Source organism: Dendrobates tinctorius, unplaced genomic scaffold (genome assembly GCF_039654945.1).
Source record: "Dendrobates tinctorius isolate UK_male_01 unplaced genomic scaffold, ASM3965494v1 ptg000016l, whole genome shotgun sequence".
Lineage (NCBI taxonomy): Eukaryota > Metazoa > Chordata > Amphibia > Anura > Dendrobatidae > Dendrobates > Dendrobates tinctorius.
This window is the reverse complement of record NW_027361684.1, coordinates 6,048,492-6,070,618: the sequence shown is the minus strand read 5'-3', so window position 1 is coordinate 6,070,618 and position 22,127 is coordinate 6,048,492. Positions and strand designations below refer to the sequence as shown.

General features: G+C 46.4%; 1 protein-coding gene across 3 annotated transcripts in view; it reads left to right on the top strand.

The window, feature by feature from the left end:
- LOC141079413 (transient receptor potential cation channel subfamily V member 1-like) overlaps nucleotides 1–22,127 on the top strand; it is a 182,384-nt gene that overhangs the window by 99,644 nt on the left and 60,613 nt on the right. For all 3 annotated transcript variants that reach the window (XM_073565334.1, XM_073565332.1, XM_073565324.1), the window contains exon 5: nucleotides 11,691–11,831. In XM_073565334.1, the coding sequence (XP_073421435.1) occupies nucleotides 11,691–11,831 (141 nt within the window). The remainder of the gene's footprint in view (nucleotides 1–11,690; nucleotides 11,832–22,127) is intronic.

Sequence of the window (22,127 nt, the reverse complement as noted above, 5' to 3'; positions counted from 1 at the left end):
TCATACCAGGCAACAATGCAAATGCTAAACTGACCAGAAGAAATTTCATTCGCAAGGCTCTTGGCTTCTGCAGCTTTTACATCATCTTTTTTGATGCAGCATAGACGACAAGGTCTTCAAGTGCAGAACAAACTTCCCCTAAGCTGTAGCGAACCTTTACACTGTCAATCCGACATTCCCAGCGAGTATCAGAGAGTGGTTTGAGGGTCAGGTTGGTTTCATTTTTCTTTAAAATTGCCCATTGCTGTGTTGAGGAGCTGAAGAGCACATACATTTGCTGCAATACTCCAAAGAATGTGACAGAGAGGACAGATGATTTAGCAGCATCAGCGATGACTAGATTAAGAGTGTGGCTACTGCATGGCATGTACAACGCTCTTTTATTCATGGCCAAAATTCTTGACTGCAGACCCTGTTTCTTCCCTTTCAATATTACTGCCATTATCATAACTTTGGCCTCTGCATTTATCTATGCTAATCTTTAGGCCTTGTAAGTGTTCTAAGAACACATTGCACAATGCCTCCCCAGAAGTTTCTTCAACTGCAAGAAAACCTGCAAAGTATTCAGACACTGAAGCACCTACTGACAGCTCACATTGGACAATGCAAATTGTGACAGACAGTTGTTCAATGTGACTTGTGTGGTGTGCAATCCATGATGACTCCGTAATATTTTGCACTGTGAATTCTGTGTGCAACTACATCAAGTATGGTTCTACCCATCTGCTTAATAAGTTCGTTTTGAATGTCCTTACTCAGGTTGTGAGCTTTAATTCTTTTATTTTGTATTCTTCTCACATGTTCATTCATTGTGGCATCATACTTTCCTAAAAATTCCACTTGACCAAGAAAATTACCATTATTTGGATGGTATAACTTAACTGTCGTTCCTCAGAGAGCTAAGTGGCGTTCAGCTACGTAACATATAATGGGAATTACTCTGCTGAGGATAGATCTCCAGTACATTGTCTCCATTTCAATTTGATGCACATTGGCACTATCAACTGTTTTTCGTTCACAAATGCCTCTTTTCAGGTAAAGCCAGTCCTGCATATACTGCTCATGTGCAGCTGAGTGCTCATGTTCTTTAAGATGACAATGGATATTCTTCCAATTGTTAAAGCTATCTTTGGAGATCGCAATGTCTCGTTTTCCAAAATGAGTGCAGCAGAAACAAAATACTTTGTCCACCTGTTCAGAATATACCAGCCAAGTGCGTAAGATTTTATCTCCATTACCCACTTTGATAAAATAATTTTCAGATGTGAAACGTCTTGGGAATTTTGACTTCTCCTGTGGGAATATCATTTTCATAATTTGCTTGGGTCCCCTTTTCACCAGCTCATATCTTTGGGTATTAGATATTGCTACTGGCCATAGTGCTGGATCATCTGATAACCTTTCAGGAACATTCAAGGTCTCCTCAGTTAAATCGGAGCTCAGGAACACAGCAATGTCTGTTGTTTCCACACCTTCTTCATATGTGGTTGACTGTACATGCTGTCTTGTTTCTTTTGTTTCCACTTGCTGGGCAGCTTCCTTAGAAACAGTTGATGATGGTTGTTCAGTGAAATCACCAGAAGTTGAGCTTTCTCCTTGGCTGGATTCTTCCCGCCCTCTAAAGAATGTTGTTAACTTCGGATAAGAGACCAGAGTCTTGCTTTTTTCTTCTGCTTTTTTTCTTTTTTGAGAACCACTGATGTAGGAGCGCTTCATATTGGCAAACTTGGAACTTTTCTTCCTTGTTCATAACAATAAATTACAGAAAATGAATGTTTTGACCGATATACATACAGTGGGGAAAAAAAGTATTTAGTCAGTCAGCAATAGTGCAAGTTCCACCACTTAAAAAGATGAGAGGCGTCTGTAATTTACATCATAGGTAGACCTCAACTATGGGAGACAAACTGAGAAAAAAAAATCCAGAAAATCACATTGTCTGTTTTTTTTTCATTTTATTTGCATATTATGGTGGAAAATAAGTATTTGGTCAGAAACAAAATTTCATCTCAATACTTTGTGATATATCCTTTGTTGGCAATGACAGAGGTCAAAAATTTTCTGTAAGTCTTCACAAGGTTGCCACACACTGTTGTTGGTATGTTGGCCCATTCCTCCATGCAGATCTCCTCTAGAGCAGTGATGTTTTTGGCTATTCGCTTGGCAACACGGACTTTCAACTCCCTCCAAAGGTTTTCTATAGGGTTGAGATCTGGAGACTGGCTAGGCCACTCCAGGACCTTGAAATGCTTCTTACGAAGCCACTCCTTCATTGCCCTGGCGGTGTGCTTTGGATCATTGTCATGTTGAAAGACCCAGCCACGTTTCATCTTCAATGCCCTTGCTGATGGAAGGAGGTTTGCACTCAAAATCTCACGATACATGGCCCCATTCATTCTTTCATGTACCCGGATCAGTCGTCCTGGCCCCTTTGCAGAGAAACAGCCCCAAAGCATGATGTTTCCACCACCATGCTTTACAGTAGGTATGGTGTTTGATGGATGCAACTCAGTATTCTTTTTCCTCCAAACACGACAAGTTGTGTTTCTACCAAACAGTTCCAGTTTGGTTTCATCAGACCATAGGACATTCTCCCAAAACTCCTCTGGATCATCCAAATGCTCTCTAGCAAACTTCAGATGGGCCCGGACATGTACAGGCTTAAGCAGTGGGACACGTCTGGCACTGCAGGATCTGAGTCTATGGTGGCGTAGTGTGTTACTTATGGTAGGCCTTGTTACATTGGTCCCAGCTCTCTGCAGTTCATTCACTAGGTCCCCCCGCGTGGTTCTGGGATTTTTGCTCACCGTTCTTGTGATCATTCTGACCCCACGGGGTGGGATTTTGCGTGGAGCACCAGATCGAGGGAGATTATCAGTGGTCTTGTATGTCTTCCATTTTCTAATTATTGCTCCCACAGTTGATTTCTTCACTCCAAGCTGGTTGGCTATTGCAGATTCAGTCTTCCCAGCCTGGTGCAGGGCTACAATTTTGTTTCTGGTGTCCTTTGACAGCTCTTTGGTCTTCACCATAGTGGAGTTTGGAGTCAGACTGTTTGAGGGTGTGCACAGGTGTCTTTTTATACTGATAACAAGTTTAAACAGGTGCCATTACTACAGGTAATGAGTGGAGGAAAGAGGAGACTCTTAAAGAAGAAGTTACAGGTCTGTGAGAGCCAGAAATCTTGATTGCTTGTTTCTGACCAAATACTTATTTTCCACCATAATATGCAAATAAAATGAAACAAAAACAGACAATGTGATTTTCTGGATTTTTTTTTCTCAGTTTGTCTCCCATAGTTGAGGTCTACCTATGATGTAAATTACAGACGCCTCTCATCTTTTTAAGTGGTGGAACTTGCACTATTGCTGACTGACTAAATACTTTTTTCCCCACTGTAAGTCCGCAGCAATCTGCTTTACCTTGGCTGGTTGTCAAAAAAAAAAGTGCGTAATTTTTTCCATTCATTAGCTTAATACATGTGCAGTAACCAACACACACAAGGCACTAATTATATATTTATACTACTCACATTAATTCCACAGTGCTTTACAGTCTTTATCATCACTGTCCTCATTGGGGCTACAATCTAGATTCCCTAGTAGTATGTCTTTGGAGTGTGGGAGGAAACAGGAGAACCCAGAGGAAACCCACCCAAACTCCTTGCAGATATTGTCTTTGGTGGGATTTGAACCCAGGACCCCAGTGCTGCAAAGCATCAGTGCTAACCACTGAGCCACTCTGCTGCCAGAGCTGTATCTATCTAATCTATCTATCATCTATCTCTTATCTATCTATCTATCTATCATCTATTTATCTCTCTTGCTTACATAACTATCTATCTAAATCTTTGCACATCCTTAACACCTAAACATCTGTCATTTCTATTCTGCATTCTATTCTAGTACGTGTCACACGGATACCACATGGACGCTGCATGGACAGCCCACTGATGATGCACACGTACACATGGATTCCACACAGGTTCCACAAGTGTTTCACATAGACAAACAACCCTGATCATACTGGTATTGGTTTTTCTAATACTGGTAAAATCAGGTAGTGTGAAGGGGGCTTAATTCTGATCCTGTCTAGGGGTCTCTAGACTAATCCTTAATGACAATTCTGCTTCACATCACTTGTCTTATATATTGCGTTATTTCTTTGCTGTTTTGTGTATAAATATGTGATTCTTCAGATGTTGTATTAATCTAGACCACTGATGGCGAACCTTTGGCACGCCATGTGCCAGAGAGGGCACACAGAGCCCTCTAGCTGGCAAGTAGCATCGCCTCATCCTTGTTCCGGAGCTGCAGCTTCCTGCCTCACACATTGAGCAGTGCGGCCACGGCTGGATGACATCATCATTCAGCTCCGCGGCCGTTGTGCCAGTGAGAGAAAGGAAGCTGCCGTCGCACGGAGAGGTGAGTGTGGCCGCTGTGCCAGTGAAGCTGCTGTGGTGTGTGTGTGTGTGCCAGTGAAGCTGCTGTGGTGTGTGTGTGCGCCAGTGAAGCTGCTGTGGTGTGTGTGTGTGTGTGTGTCAATGCTGGGGAGAGGGCCAATGATGGCAGTGATGGGAAGAGGGCCAATGAAGGGAGTGATGGGGAGAGGGCCAATGATGGCAGTGATGGGGAGAGGGCCAATGAAGGGAGTGATGGGGAGAGGGCCAATGATGGCGGTGATGGGGAGAGGGCCAATGAAGGTAGTGATGGGGAGAGGGCCAATGAAGGGAGTGATGGGGAGAGGGCCAATGAAGGGAGTGATGGAGAGAGGGCCAGTGATGGGGAGAGGGCCAATGAAGGGAGTGATGGAGAGAGGGCCAATGATGGGAGTGATTGGGAGAGGGCAATGATGTGGTGATGGGGAGGAGGAAATGATGGAGGTGGTGGAATGGGCAATTTCTACATGAAGGGGATCATGATGGGGCATATTTCTGCATGAAGGGTATCATGATGGGGCATATTTCTGCATGAATGGGATCATGATGGGGCATTTCTGCATGAAGGGGATCAAGAAGGGGCATATTTCTGCATGAAGGGGATCATGATGGGGCATTTCTGCATGAAGGGTATCATGATGGGGCATTTCTGCATGAAGGGTATCATGATGGGGCATATTTCTGCATGAATGGGATCATGATGGGGCATTTCTGCATGAAGGGGATCAAGAAGGGGCATATTTCTGCATGAAGGGGATCATGATGGGGCATTTCTGCATGAAGGGGATCATGATGGGGCATTTCTACATGAAGGGGATCATGATGGGGCATTTGGCACGTGTTGGCACTTCGTCATAAATAATTGGGTTTTAGGTTGCAGTTTGGGCACTCGGTCTCAGAAAGGTTCGCCATCACTGGTCTAGCCTGAAAAAGAGACCTGAGTAGTCTCGAAAGCTTGCAATTTGTTACCATCTTTTCAGTTCGCCATTAATAGGTATCAACCACTGAGGACTCTCAATTCTGAATATCCTTAGTCCTATGCAGTGATACTACATGGCCATGAATTTACCAGTCATACATGTCTAGTGGTTTGTCAATAGCAATCTATACATGATTCAACATCATTCATTAAAAGCTTATTCATTAGTAAATTAGGCCATGGAAATAAAATAACGACTCACTTTCCAGCTTGCACATAAATCAGGCTCTGCTTATTGACTGCACAAGTAGACATTAACTTATCTGATCCATTTTTTAACCAAACTGGCATCAGAGTAGGGTTCCATAAGCTTTAAAGTGGTGCACATCAAAGATGTACTGTAGCAGAAGGCCCTTATGCACATTGGATGGTTCGCCAGTGCTGACGAATATCACACTCTACCCGAATACTTTTGGGCTCCACTCAATGCTCCGAGCAGTTCACCCCTCATTCAGACAGCAGCTATTCCTCCCATATCTATTGTCCTAAAACAATTGCTGGAGATATAATTCCCATATTAAAAAAAAAATAAAAATGTGTATGGTGTACAGCAATATTTCTAAGACCATGGAAGAACTCTGTCACTTTGTCCCTATTAGGCTACTTTCACACATCCGGTGTGTGGGGTCCGGCGGCGTGCGGCGAAAAGCCGGGCCGCCGGATCCGGCCTGCAGCCGTGACACCGGATGTGTGTGCGGCGAGAGATACGGCTCGGACATTATTTAAAGGAGCCGCAGGACGAGGTGGACAGAGGCAGCCGATGAGAGACAGCTGCTGAAAGGGAGGGGAGGGGAGGGGAGGAGAGGAGAGGGGAGGGGAGGGGAGAGGGGGTTGGAGAGAGAGAGACATGGGGGGGTTAACACTTAGTGTCCAGGCGAGAGAATCTCTCTCTCTTGCCGGGAACTTGTGGGGTTAACCCCACAGAGAGATCTCTCTCTCTCACCCAGACACTGTGAGTGTTAACCCCACAAGTGCCCGGCGAGAGAGATCTCTCACAAGTGTCCGGGTGACAGAGAGAGATCTCTCACTCTCTCGCCGGGCACTTGTGGGGTTAACATTCACAGAGTCCGGGCATGCGCTGTGGAAAAAGCCGGTCCGGCGCTGACAAAAAATGTTGCAGGGAACGTTTTTTGCAGATGCCGGACGGCTAATTTATGCCGTGTCCGGCAACAACCGGACACGACGCATAACCATCCGGCACGATGCGGCGACCATGAAAGCTTATGGGACAAAACCGGATCCGGTGCTGGATCCGGTTATTAAAAATGTTGCCGCATCGTGCTGGATTACAAAAACCGGATGTGTGAAAGAGGCCTTAGATGGAACGTTTTAATGTACATCCAAACAAACAATAATGAATATACAAATAAGTAAGCTAGCCTGTACAGCGTCCCCCAACATGAATTTTTGAGGGTACTAGTCCTTGCCGTGTTGAGGTGCAGTCGCAGACTGCAGTTAAAAAAAAAATCACCAGTGACCTGACCAGTCCTGTAGTCGTAGTATTGAGGTGACGTGTTGTATATGGAAGCCAGCCAGGAACACTTCTCCTGAGCCCTACTACTCTTTCCTGACAGGCACTGCAGACGCTGTGCAATGTCAGGACGACGTCAGCGGTCAGGTGACCATGTGGAAGGTCCTGTCCCTGAACAGCGGCTGCCAGCCCAGGGCACGGTATAAATTATAACACAGAAGCCGGCTGTAGGAGTGACGAGTGAAGATGGATGGCCGTAGCGCAGAACAACAGGATAATATGCAGAGCGCAGGTCACAGTCAGGTCAGTATAACATGCCTGACTGCTTCTGCCTCCGGGCCCCGGGATCACCGCCGACATTACTATAAATAACACGAGGCCGTGCAGCGCTAGCCGGGAAAGGCTCGCATTGCAGAACAAAGCGAATCACTGCCTTGTGCTGTGCCTGTGCTATTTGGATTTGTGGAAGCAAGCAGCAGCCGGGGGCCCCTTCTGTGCCTGGGGGTCCTAGGCAGCTGCCTGGTCTGCCTGGTCATAACGCCGGCCCAGGGTGTGGTCATCAGCTTCACATCTAGTTCACTTTTTTTTACAGAACTACTGGCGCCTGAACGCAGTGAGGCCTTATCACAGCCTTGCGGATTATAGTGCAATTACAATATTTACTTCTTTGTGCCTTCTCTTTTACCATATGGTTTTCTTTGCGTTATTTCTATAATTATTTGGACAACGTGCAATACTAATTGTGGGTGAATTATCCCTTGATTTTTATTTTTGGGCTTAGTGCAATTATCTTGGACATTGTGCATTATACCTCCCTGGCATATACAGTATATTGAGTCTTACATTAAATTTACTATTCACGTAATCCTCTAGTCCTGAGAGGTTCAAGTGCGCGAAATTATCTTTATTTAGGTCTGAGAAGTCTTTGAGAGAGAAGAAGGCAGGAAGTGACTGATAAGTGTGGGAACAGCCATTTTTCTCTAATAAGTTTCTTATCTTTTCTTTTTATCTTGACATTTTTTACATCACTAAGTGAGGCTGCTTCATGCTGTCATAACACTCAAGCATCAAGTCAGTGCTTGCTACATCTGTATGTGTATGAGCCCTTAGAAAATGAAACTCTGAATAGCACTCAGCACTTAGGATCAGTTAAGAGCAGGGGCGGACATATCATTGGTGCAACCTGTGCAGTAAAACAGGGGCCAAAGAGGTAAGGGGCACATTTCTACCTACAAAGCAGGTGCAATTTTGTATTTTTAGGAGCTCTTGGTCTACAAAGTTCCCATCTATTTGTAAGGGGGTGAAGCACAAGAAGAGCCAGAAAGGGGTTACCTCCTTTGCTCCGTGTCTGGAACCATATAGCTGCGCAGTAGGGTTGCCAGGGGGAAGCCTTTTGGACCTGGACCGACTGTATCATGGGTCTGTGAGTAACAGTGGGGAAGAGGAAGTTGTGCAGGACAGGAAGGGGTGCAGGCAGAGGGCGCGAAGACAGAGCGCGCTCAGGGCAGAGCAGCTTGTGCAGGAGACAGAACAGGATGCAACTGCACGCAGGGGAGGAGAGAGCTCTCCCAACCAGAAAGATAAGACAGGAGGACGTTACATACAGACTGCTGCTTATGAGTACAATGAAGCGAAGCCCCCACCGATTAGGGGAAGACGTCCTCCTGACCGTGCAGAGACGGAGACCTGCGGTGACAGGTCAGAGCCCCTCATTCCAGCAGAGAGACTTACCAAGAGACTGAGTATTGTTCCAGCAGAGAGGCTTAACAAGAGACTGTTAGTTTGAAAGCAGAGACTCAGAGCAGGGGAGATCCAGTCAGTACCAGTGTCCCCCTTCCTTCCACCTTAACCCTGGAGATCCCGGTTACAATCTAACAGAGACTACAGCATATACAGTGACTACAGGGACTACAAGTGTCGCTGCTGACGGCGCCGACGTTGGAGAAGACGACCCTTCAAGCAAGATTTCTTCAGACTGATAAGTTGCATGAATACCCGTTAATTACCATTATCTGCCTTGACTGTTTGATAACTTTGCCTAATTTTCATAAACCGTTATTTCATCATTCTTTTGCCAGTTTAACCTCCATTGTTTCCTCCCTGCGAGGAGGTTAGACCCTTGTAAATAAAACCCTTTATCGTTTGATCTGTCTCTGTTCCGCGGTGACATATCCAGCGCCTGCAATTTATTACATATTGTTCTTGCACATCGGCCCTTTTCTGTCTGTGCCAGTTATTAAGGGCATTTAGAGAGTTAAAGTGTTGTGAAAGCTTGAAGCGTCACAGTTGCTGAACACTGAAATAGGCAATTATCAGTTTAAAAAATCCTGAAAATCGTACTTCCATGTTCATACGATGTATCTTGTCTTGTTTCTTGACCAAAACAGAAAAAAACAGGTGTAAAAATTGTCTGCGCTGCTAGAAAGAAGTCTTCTGCTGCGATATTCATTAGACGGTTCTTTATTGACCAGTATGCACTTCAATGCCGCACTGGCATATTTATCAAATGTAAAAAAAAAGAACCACAGGTTACACACACTGGTACATGTACGTATTTATAGACAAAAATGGGCACCAAAAAACTTAGAGTACCACCCACTGAGGGGTGGGTTGGAGTTCAAATTCAAGAGGAGGCTTGGAAGAGAGGAAGAGGAAAGGGAAAAAAGTGTGTGCAAAGGACAAGAAATACTATCATAAAGAGTTGATAGTACACATAAGGAAACAGAGAGAGTGTAACTATAAAAAATGAAGCATTAGAAATACCAGTAATGGAAGTTTGCTCAAACATGAACAAAGAAAATGTGTAGGACAGAAGGATAACATATAAAATATGAGATAGAAAGGGAGGACTAATACATAGATCCATGTCAGTGATTAAATGAAGAGTGAGGAAAAATAGGACAAGGATTGGTGAAGAGGTGAAGGAAGCAACAATGTGGAAATAAAAAGGACATGGATAGCACAAAAGGAGAGTCAGTTGGTGAGAAGAGAACACAAAGCTACAGGTGGCAGACCAGGAACGAGGCTGAAGTGATGGAAGTGTAAGGGTATGTGCACACGTTGCGGATTCGTCTGCGGATCCGCAGCGGATTTGGCCCAGTTTTCCATGGGATGTACAGTACCATGTTATCCTATGGAAAACAAAAACCACTGCGCGGAAGCGCAGTAGTTTATTTTCCGCAGCGTGTCAATTCTTTGTGCGGATTCTGCAGCGTTTTTACACCTTTTCCATTTTAGGAATCTGCAGGTGTAAAAACGTAGGCGAAATCCACACTAAATCCGCTAGAAGTCCGCAGGGAAAATGCAGGCATTTTGACCAGCCAATTCTGCAGATTCCGCACGGAAAAATCCGCAGACGAATCCGCAATGTGTGCACATACCATAAAGGGAAGTGTGAGTACAAACTACCAAATGGGCAATTCCAGCTTGGATGCAAAAATTGCATTTGAAGGCTCCTGTGAAAAATACATTTTGCTAAAGTAGTAGTAGTAAAAAAAAAGGTTGGAAGTGAAACATATTAAATAAAATAAAAATGGTGGTATGGAATGATAGGGATAAAGAGGAAGATGTGATTTGGAACATTAAAGTGAGCCGTAGAGGAGAAAGTGTGATTGAGGAATAGGAAGAAATAAGCTAACAAGAGGTGTAGAGTGAAATAAATAAGTAAATGATGCAGAAAGTAAAATGTTGGGTAAAATAGCGGTAAGAACCGTAAGATGGCAGAGGCTGTGAAGTCACATGAAATCTAATTTTTGAAAGTGTTGCTTTGCTTCTTATCACTTTTACTATGCCTGTACAATTCCAGCAGTCTTGATTTTATTTCACATTTGTGAGAACCCATTTTGCCATCGATGCTTTGTATGATTGTGTATTGTTCTAAGTTACATGCAGTCATATTTATAATCATAAAGTTTGTTTTCTTATTATCACAATTTAGAACATTATAATTATAGATTGATGTGTTCTTGCCATTGGGACAACAGGTTACCTCTTCTACACATTCTTTGACCTGACATTGAGTTAATATGAATGCAGTGAGCTCAGACACTTAGCTAGAGGGAGTACAGTCTGACTTGGGCCTTTGTTGTCTAAATTGGCGCTAAGCCCTTCTCATGATTGGAAATGGCACATGGTAGGTGGTAGGCTCTGCCAGAAGCTTTAAAAGGGGTTACGCTCAATCACAACTCATCACCTATGCCAGGAATATGTCTGATCACTGGGAATCCCACCACAGACAACCTCACTGATTACCAGTGTCCCCCATTTGAAGGAAACAGTAGTCACGTATGTGCGCTGCCACCCCAATTCTTATATTTGGAGTTGATGGAGATAGCCAAGAACAACACTTGTCTGTCTTTGTCAGTCTCTAACAGACAATGGATAAAGCAGCAGTGTTTATACATAAGTGATACAGGAAAGATGTATATCTTTGTACCGTCTATATTGCCTGATGAAGAGACCTGAGTAGTCTCGAAAGCTTGCAGTGTGTTACCATCTTTTCAGTTAGCCATTAAAAGGTATCAACCACTGAGGACTCTCAATTCTGAATATTTTTCTATACATAACTGCTGTTCTATTGGTGTAGGTGATATAGGACCCCCTTCTCATGACATGTGAGGGTCCTAGTGGTGGGACTCCCAGTGAGCAGACACTTATTATGTGTCCTGTAACTGTTGATAGCAGATGAGTTGTAATTATAGGACAACTACTTTATGTTGTGCCTTTAGGTATTCCCCTTGCATTATCACAGTATCTTATCTTTTGGTATTATTTGTAATCCCTGCTTCTTTTGTCGCCCACAGGACAGACAGCACTTCACATAGCAATAGAAAAGAGAAATTTTAAGTTAGTGAAGCTTTTGATGGAAAACAAGGCTGATTTACATGCAAGGGCAAGTGGGTCGTTTTTCCAGCAGAAAAAGAAAGGTGCCAGTTTCTACTTTGGTAAGTCTTCTTTTTTTTGTTTAAACACATGTGGCAATGAAAACAATCAAATTAATAACCGGGTGTCATAGAATTATGCAAGAAGGCAATATTGTTACAGTTTCAAAGGGGACATGTCACTTGCTCAAACAAAATTGATTTAAATCCGTTGATACCTGATTCTGCCACTGTTTTCCATTTTGCTCTATTGCAGAGATATTCACATTTGTTGCTATTGAAGCACAGTAGTTATAATCTTTGCTTGTAGTCCAACTGTCCATTTCTTCAGTCTTCTCTGGGGGAGTGTGTTTTCACCCCTCACTCCCAGATGCTGTCAGTCACATCTGATCTAGTAGTCTATGCAGTCTGTCAGTATGGCCGGGGTCACACTTGCGATTGTGATGCGAGAAACTCGCGCAAGTCTCTCTCCTCAATACCCGGCACTGCTGCCGGCACTCGGGACCGGAGTGTTCGGCTGCATGTATTTTTATGCAGTCATTGTTCCACAAATCGTCTACCAGTCCATATGTGTCAACTGTGTACATTGCATTGTATTCACTTGCAGGCAGGAGGCTCTCTCTTTCTCCATGTAATCCATTCCAGGGCAAACTGCACAGGGTCGGTCTGAGGTGTCTGGGGACCACAGGGGGAATTGACCTTAGGGACTCAACCTACAAATCTGTAAGCTGTTATCCCTGTTATAGAGTGTCACGTGTGCTGTCCTGTGTGACACGACCCGCAGGCCGGTAACTCAAACAACAAGACAAGGGGGAAGGGAAACAGTTACAATGGTGGGCCCTGCAATAGGGAACAATACGTGGAGACCTCCTGCACTCCCCTGAGGCTGTGTCCCTAAGCACTCCTAGCGATCCCTATACAGGCTCCTCACCTGTCGCCGAGCTGGATACCTGATTCCCTAACTCACCCTGCACCTATCCCTTTCTAGGGAACTGGGTGATGCAGACACAAGTCCCACCGCTGCACTAATACACACAAAGGAAAAAAGGGGAAAACACCAAAACACTTATCTTGCTCTGCTGCAGTCATCAGGCAGCAGAGTTCAGCACCAGATACTTTTCGCAGTGGCTCGACACCTCAGAGCCAGCTGACACCTTCACCATCTCACTCTGCTTCGGACACCGGGCAGGCAGAGTTCAACACCAGTTTCAGCAGTGCCTCTACACCTCAGAGCCAGCTGCTCCCTTCACTTGGTTGGAATCCAAAAAGGAAATGCTGCTATCACCAACACCTGCTGATAGACCAGCTGACCTCACATAGCAAAGGAGGAGTGGTCACATCAGCAGGGACCAAAAACATGTAATAACCCCAGTGACCACCAGGGGCAAAAGGTAAAACAAAGCAAGTATCAGATGTAATGACACTTGTGGCCACCGGGGGGGCAAAAACCCATATTGAACCCCCAGAAGCCTGAAAATAAAGGTTTACATGAGGGAACCCAGACTCTGACACGGCTCCAAGAATTGGACCGTGACAGTATCCTTCCTTCAATGAGGGGCCTCTGGACCCTCAACACCGCACTACACTGCATACCACCTACAGTGTGGATGCCTTGTTCCACCAGAGTTCACGTCAACCATCATCTGACACACCGGGTCATGGCAAGAGAGGGCAGATGGAGGTGACGACGTATACTCCGGAGGCACCACAAATCTCTAGAGCGGCGACCTGGGGAATGAGCTAGGCCTGGGTATAACAAAGGGTAACTCAGACACCCATACAAACACGTACACACCCAAGTCCGGACCTGAACGTTTATTGCCATTCACTCTCTTGCCACTAGATGGTGAACTCCACTCAGAACTGACAACATAGGCGTCCCCCCGTGTCGTAACACTCACACCCCCAAAAGGCTCAGAGGTAACCACTCCTCTCTGCCCCCCCTACTAAGAGGACTCCGACTCAGAGGGGCAGCTTGTGGTGAGGGTTGCGACTTACCCCTACTCCCTGACAGCACCCCTGATGCCACTACTGGAGGAGAGGGGAACGGGAATATGGAGGAAATATACACTCCTTGGTCGTCTTCCTCCACACGTACAGGAGGGGTGGCTTCTTAGATGGTAAAGAAGTTTCGGCGTGAGCCCCGTGGACTAAATCATCAGTCTGCTCACTACAGGGACGTACCACTTCACCTCGGGGAACACCAGGCAGCACCATGGGGACACCAACTCCTCCCACCTGCCTGGGTGCGTCCACGTGTAAGAGCAAGTCCCGCTCCCCAGCAGGGACTCCAGGGGGCATATTGGCCAGAGCCACAATTGGGAAGGGAAGGAAGAAGGAAATATACTCTCCCTGGTCGTCTTCCTCCACACGACCAGGAGCGGGCGGCTTCTTCGGTGGCATAGAAGTTTTGGCGTGAGCCCCGCGGGCCAAATCTTCAGTCTGCTTACTACAGGGATGTACCCCTGCACCTCGGGGAACACCAGGCAGCACCATGGGGACACCAACTCCTCCCACCTGCCTGGGTGCATCCGCGTGTATGAGCAAGTCCTGCTCCCCAGCAGGAACTCCAGAGGGCATATTCGCCAAAGCCGCAAATTGGGTTTCTGGTTGAGCCAGAGGGGAGGTTCCAGACCCTGATTGCTGCTGCTGCTCCAACACACTATGCAGCTCCTCACTCTCCTCAGTGAGGATCAGAAGCAATTCACCACCGGTCTGTACTTGGCCCATGGCTCACCAGAGAAAATGGTAACGGTTGGTGATAAACTGTCACGTGTAACTGTCCTGTGTGACACGACCTGCAGGCCGGTAACTCAAACAACAAGACAAGGGGGAAGGGGAAACAGTTACAATGGTGGGCCCTGCAATAGGGAACGGGGACATGGAGACCTCCTGCACTCCCCTGAGACTGTGTCCCTACGCACTCCTAGCGATCCCTATACAGGCTCCTCACCTGTCGCCGAGCAGGATACCTGAGTCCCTAACTCACCCTGCACCTATCCCTTTCTAGGGAACTGGGTGATGCAGACACTAGTCCCACCACTGCACTAATACACACAAAGGAAAAAAGGGGAAAACACCAAAACACTTACCGTATTTTTCTGACTATAAGACGCACCGGACCATAAGACGCACTCCAATTTTCAGAAGGAAAATAGGGAAAAAAATAATAATGTATCAAATGGGGGTCCGTCTTACAGTCCGAATTCAGCTTACCTGGGAAGGGATCCGGCACAGGTGGAGGAGTAGTCACAGGGGTCATTCAGTGGTCCAGGCTCGTGCGGTGGCGGCTCTGTGCTGGGGCAGGTTGGTTGTGCTGGGGCAGCTGTGCTGGGGCAGGGGTAGCTGTGCTGGGGCTGGGGCAGGTGGGCTGTGCTGGGGCAGGGGCAGCTGTGCTGGGGCAGGGGCAGCTGTGCTGGGGCAGGGGCAACTGTGCTGGGGCAGATGTGCTGGGGCAGGGGCAGCTGTGCTGGGGCTGGGGCAGCTGCGCTGGGGCTGGGGCAGCTGTGCTGGGGCAGGGGCAGCTGTGCTGGGGCAGGGGCAGCTGTGCTGGGGCAGGTGGCCTGTGCTGAGTTGGGGCAGGTGGGTGAGGGTGGCAGCGGGCTGTGCTCCGGTGCAGGGGCGGCGGCTCCGCTGGCATTTCCTCGCAGCCCGGAGGCCCACGCACACCTCTTGCTGGCTGCCGCCATGTTGCGGTGGCCTCTTGGAACATGGACGCCGGAAAGATGGCCGCAGGTCCGGGGACGGCGCATGCGCGGGATCAGATCTCGTCCCGAGATCTCGGGGGACGAGATTCAAATCTCGGCAGCGAGATCTCGTCCACCGAGATCTCGGGATGAGATCTGATCCCGCGCATGCGCCGTCCCCGGACCGGCGGCCATCTTCCCGGAGGCCACCGCAACATGGTGGCGGCCAGCAAGGGGTGTGCGGGGGCCTCCGGGCTGCGAGGAAATGCCGGCGGAGCCGCCGCCCCTGCACCGGAGCACAGCCCGCTGCCACCACCGCAGAGACCCGCCCGCTGCCACCACCGCACTGCAGAGCCCCGCCCGCTGCACCACCGCACCGGAGGTTAGTATATTGCGACCATAAGACGCACCCCCCACTTTCCCCCAAAATTTTGGGGGAAAAAAGTGCGTCTTATGGTCGGAAAAATACGGTATCTTGCTCTGCTGCAGTCATCAGGCAGCAGAGTGCAGCACCAGATACTTTTCGCAGTGGCTCGACGCCTCAAAGCCAGCTGCCACCTTCACCATCTCACTCTGCTTCGGACACCGGGCAGGCAGAGTTCAACACCAGTTTCAGCAGAGGCTCTACACCTCACAGCCAGCTGCTCCCTTTACTGTGGTTGGAATCCAAAAAGGAAATGCTGCTATCACCAACACCCGCTGATAGACCTGCTGACCTCATATAGCAAAGGAGGAGTGGTCACATCAGCAGGGACCAAAACATGTAATAACTCCAGTGACCACCGGGGGGCAAAAGGTAAAACAAAGAAAGTATCAGATGTAATGACACTTGTGGCCACCGGGGGTCAAAAACCCAAATTGAGCCCCCAGAAGCCAGAAAATAAAGGTTTACATGAGGGAACCCAGACTCTGACACGGCTCCAAGAATTGGACCGTGACATAGAGGAGCGTCGACTATAAAAAACAGGCGGCTCCTGCACATCTACTGTGTGCCCCAATAACTGGGATGTGCAATTACACTAGTTGAGATTAAAGGGGTTCTTTGGTTAAAACAAGTTATTACCAATCCAGGGCTCTACAGGATAAGTGATCGCTTAGGTCCGACCATTAGAAACAGCACTGGTCGGAAGAATGAGGAACTTTTACCCCAGATAGGACACTTATCCCCATTTTAAAAGGGAGGGGAAGGTTAGATGTCTGATCGCTGCTCCATTCATTCTCTTTGGGGCTTCCAGAAAAAAACTAGTGCAGCCACTGAGGGAATGAATAGATCAGTGGTCAATTTGAACATGCCACTCCAGTCTAATGTGGATAAAAGTTACATGTTCTGGTGATTGGTGCCGGTCCCAGCTGTCAGACCCCTACAAATCAACACGTCATTACTTATCCTGTGGAGAGGTGATTACTTTTTTCATGGGAGAACCCCTGTAAGTGAATCTCTTCCCAGACACTGCTGAGCTGTGATTGGCAGTGTCTGGGAAGGAAGCGTGAAAATGCAGGTCCATAGAGAAGACTGAAGAAACACCAAGTTGCACAACAAAGCAGAGATTTCACATACTGTGCTATAGAAAAACAAATGTGAATATCTCTGCAATGGAGAGACAAAGCACAAAACAGAAAACAGTGACAGAATCAGGGGAACTCAGGGATTTTTACAAGGTATTTAAGAAGTAACGGGCTCCCCTTTAATCCCTTAAGGGTGGGCCAATTTTTCATTTTTGCGCTTTTGATTTGTCCTTCCCCTATTCCAAGAGCTATACAATTTTTATTTTTCCATTGACATATAAATTTCAGGGTTTATTTTTTGCAGGGTGAGTGGTACTATTGAAAGACCATACATTTAATCATGTTTTTCACTGGAAAGGAGAACCAAAACTCTATGTGCTGCAAAATTGTGAAAAAGGACAATTGTTTTTTCATCGATTACGGTCATACCAAAGTTGCATAGTTTTTCTTTAGATTGAGTTGTGAAAAAAATGGTGTCACCATTATCTTGGACTTCTAATGTTTGTTTTTGGAAGGGCAGCCTGATAATTTTATTTATACTATTTTGAGGTAGATATATTTTAAATGCTTTTTAATGTTTTTTTCTTTAGAGTTGTGGCAAGGAAAAAAACATAATTCTGCTCCTTCGATTTTTTTCTGCTTACAATTTTTACAGATCAGGTTTATTAATTTCATATTTTAATGGATTGGGCTTTTATGGACAAAACTATCCCACATATCTGTATTTTTTATTATCTCTATTTTAAATAGGGGAAAACGGAGGTGATTTCAATTCTTATGATTTTTTAATTTAATATTTACTAAACCTGTGATCATTTGTCTACTTCATGACCGCGTATGGCGAATACGGCTTCTTACCTTGCAACCTCCATTCTGAACCCAACCATACCAACGTTCCACCCCCTTTTAAATGAAAACACTACAATTTAATTTCTTTGGAGAAATTTTGGCCACAGCGGCCAAGTTTATTAACAAGCAGTAACATATAACCATAAATATACATACAATTGGTATGTAAATATGAGGGGAGGGTTTTGGAGTTAAAAGATCTGGCTTGATATCTGGCAAAACAAATGAACCTCTACCACCATGTTACCCTCAGCTGTCCATCACCAGCTCAAGGGAACCGTACATCTCGTTCCGGGAAGACTAACCACCAAAAGCTCCCGGGGTAAAACCCTGTCCAGAGCCCATACCCAAATGCCAGATCAATCCCACACAATTTCAAACTGAACTGCCTGGAATTTACTTACAATTCCTTCCCTGGACCAATCAGCGTCAACTCCAAGAACCCCACCCCCCGCCAACCACGAACAACCCTGACCACCTCAGGCTCGTGAGTGTCCCAACGTCACTAATGCTCTCTCAATTCCTTCCTGCAATGCCAAAGCCCACAAATCAATACCTATTGCGTTTAAATGAACCCTATCCTCCAACCAGAAATTTCCAACCCCTGATTCCAATTCAAAATGCCTGACGCTTAAACTCCCAATCCTGGCAACAAAACTTGATACTGTCCTATTTAATTTTACCCTGGCCCTATTAATCCCTTTCAAAGATCTAGCAGCCCTCCATTTTTGTCTAGGAACAATATCCGACCACACGGTCAACATGCCAAGAAAGGATGTCCACAGACATAGAAAGTCAAAATGTATGTCCCTAAATAATTCCCTAACAGGCCTAACCCCCAAATCATTCCCACCCATATGCATAACCAGAATGTCGTGTGATCTATCCAAACGAGTGGCTCTGGAAAACTCGGATAGGACACTACTCCATAACATTCCTCGAAATCCCAACCATTGAAACACCACCTGCTCCCTACTAAAACCCAGGTGCCTACTGTCTGGCCTTACGTCAGCCCGCAGTGCCACCCAATGCATGAACGAATGTCCGAAGATCAAGGCTAACAATAGGTCTGCATCTGAAAATACATAACAAGCAATTTCAAACCAATCCCTAACATTCTACAACTGTAATTAATGACGCTCATACGTTAAATAACGATCCGAACTCCACCTACCAAGTCGCCTTATCACATCAGCACCTAACCAAGACTATCAGCCTCTGAAGCAGCCCCGATCCTAAAAGAATGTGACCCATACATACCCGGGGTAAGGCCCAACTCCTGCAAACCCCACTTTAAGACTGCAATAAACTGGAAATGAGACAAAAATTCCCCCCCCCGCATAACATAACAGTGGGCCCACCTTCCCCGTCCACACATTCCAATAAGTTTCCAGACACCTTTGCGGGCACATCAACGACCCCTCAACCCTCCCTCATACTATGCGTCTACCTCTACCCAATTGATCAGTTTTTGATCTCCTTATCCCAAAAATCTACGCTTATCAAAACTCCGATTGCCCCTTCTAAAACCCCTTAACGCCTGTTTAACCAAAAATTTCTTCGGAACATCCACCGATCCTTGCAACTTAAAACCAAATGCCAAACCGGTAGTGAATTTATTCACCTTCGAAATTGACCAACCCGTTTCAGCCGCCTGACCAATTAATAAACAACACGGCAAACGTCTTATCGCCTCCGACTCTACCACGCTCCACCGCGACACCCAGCTTTGCCATACCCGCTACAATGATTGATATGATGACCAAGTCTGACTCATCACAGACTCCCGAATCAACCTTCATGCTCGTCCAAAGCCACCTGCCACAGATGCGAAGGGCATTCTACACCCGAGACCTCCGCACCTGGCACCAACTCTCGGAAACGCTCCCACTGGAAAAGAGACAAGGTATCCGCAATTGAGTTTTGCATACCCGGTACATGTACTACCGAAATCCAAGCATTCAGCTGCAAGCACCTGTGAACCAATACTCTAACCAACTTGATCACCGGGGGAGAAGAAGTTGACAAGCTGTTAATCACTGACACTACGCTCATATTGTCGCAATGAAACCTAACTCTCTGGTTCGCGAATATGTTACCCGAGACTGAGACCGACACAACAATTGGGAACAATTCCAACAAAGTCAGGTTTTTTGTAAGGCCCATCTTCTTCCATGTCTCCGGCCAAGTTCCAACACTCCACCTTCCCTTACAATAGGCCCCATAACCAGCCCCGCCGGCTGCGTCCGTGTAAATATCACAGTCAAAGTTTTTCAAGACCTCGTGCTGCATCAACGACCGATCATTATAACTTCCCAAAAACACTGCCAGACCATCAAATCCTTCCTATGCTCCTTATTCAAGCAAATGAAATGGTGCACAGGCCGCACCCCTGCTGTCCCTCCCGACAACCTGCGGCAAAAAATTCGGCCCATGGGCATGCTCCTGCACACGAAATTCAATCTGCCCAACAACGACTACAGCTCCCTCAACATCACCTTCCACAGTTTCTGAATTCTCTCCACCTCCTGCCTAAGCAAAGACAATTTGTCCTCCGGTAACCAGCACTCCATCCGTTCCGAATCGATTATTATCCCCAGGAAGCATAAAATGGTCCTAGGGCCTTCGTTCTTTTCCTTTGCCAGTGGCACACCAAAACACTCCGCAACCCACACCATAGCCGCTAAAGCACTAAAACATTCCTACACAACGATGAATCAGGAGGACCTATAAACAAATAATCATCCAAATAATGGATGACTGACTGAACGCCGGCAACATCCCTCACCACCCACTCCAAAAAGGTACTAAACTTCTCAAACAACGAATTGCACAACCCATCGACAAACATCTATCTAGATAGAAACCTCCATTCCAAAAACAACCCAACAATGGAATGCTGTCCGGGTGAACCGGTAGTAATCTGAAAGCCGATTAGTTAGTTTTTGCTAGCAAAGCCCCGAGTCATAAGTGCGCACCCACTGCACTGCCGTATCGAATGATGTATACTCCACAGAACACAACTCCTGAGCAATACCATCATTAATTGACAGTCCTTTAGGATAAGATAAATGCTGAATCAACCGAAATTTATTTGGCTCTTTTTTAGGCACAACCCCCAAGGGAGAAAGGATCACCCCCTCAAACGGCACACTCAGAAAAGGACCCGCCATCCTACCTAACTCCACTTCCTTTTTTAATTTATCATTAACTATTTCAGAATGCAACGTCCAGACCTCAAATTTTTAACTGAAAAAGGAACAGTATGACTAGGAGGGGAAATCCTAAAACCTTCCGCAAAACCATTCTCGATAACCTTAGCATTTGCCTGATCTGGGTACCTACTTAGAAAGGGTGCCATCTCGGGAAGTCTCACCGGGCTCACCCTCTTGACCGGCATCCACAGAGGTCTTTCCCTTCCCTTTTTTGAAACATTTAGAAGCTCCATGGGAGCTCCCGCTACAATGGGAGCATACGTGTTTAAACTTACAGCTGTTCCCGTATTTGCACTGGCCGTCGTTAAACTGTCAGCACGTTTCCGATTTTTCCATAGTTCCTGGTGTCCCCTGACTGCTGCCTCCGTGTCCCGCCTGCTGGATGATGCTATGTCCGATCCTATGAAAGGACTGCCCATACCTGGCTGGGGCCATAACCTTCAGCCAAAGTCCAATGTCGTTTTAATCCCATCTAATCTCCGACCGCACCACTGCTCATCATACTGTAGCCATGTCTGACCCCCATATGTCCAGTGAGCCTCCCCTATCGCATCTAGATAGCAAAACAAACGCGAGCAATTCTCAGGAAACTTTTCGCCTATGACACTCGCCAAATTGCAAATGCCTGCAACCAGTTTACAAATGTCTGCGGAATCAACCTCCACCTCCGTTTTACTTTCTCCTCCCTCTTACTATCATCCTTTTTTCCCTTATCCAAATTAAATTTTTCCAAAGGGAGGAGGGAGAATATCTCCATGTACTCATCTCGCCAAATCTTTCTTTCGCCTTTTTTTTTTTCAAATGGGCTCCCAGAGGCCCCTCAAAACACACGTATACCTCGCCCTTTGCCCTGTCATCCAGCTTCACTGTATCCCCTTTATCCTTTTCCATCTGGACTGAAACTGATACACCCGAAGATGCCACCTCAGCATCCCCATCAGGCCTCAATGACTCACTCCCTGACTGGGACCCTAACCCCTGCCCAGGCAACCATGCCCGAACCGGTGATGTCCCGACCCTGCTCACTGCTCCACTCTCCAACCTCCTCAAAATTTGCGACATATTATGTAAAATGTCTCGAATGTCCAACGTCTCTGCCCCGC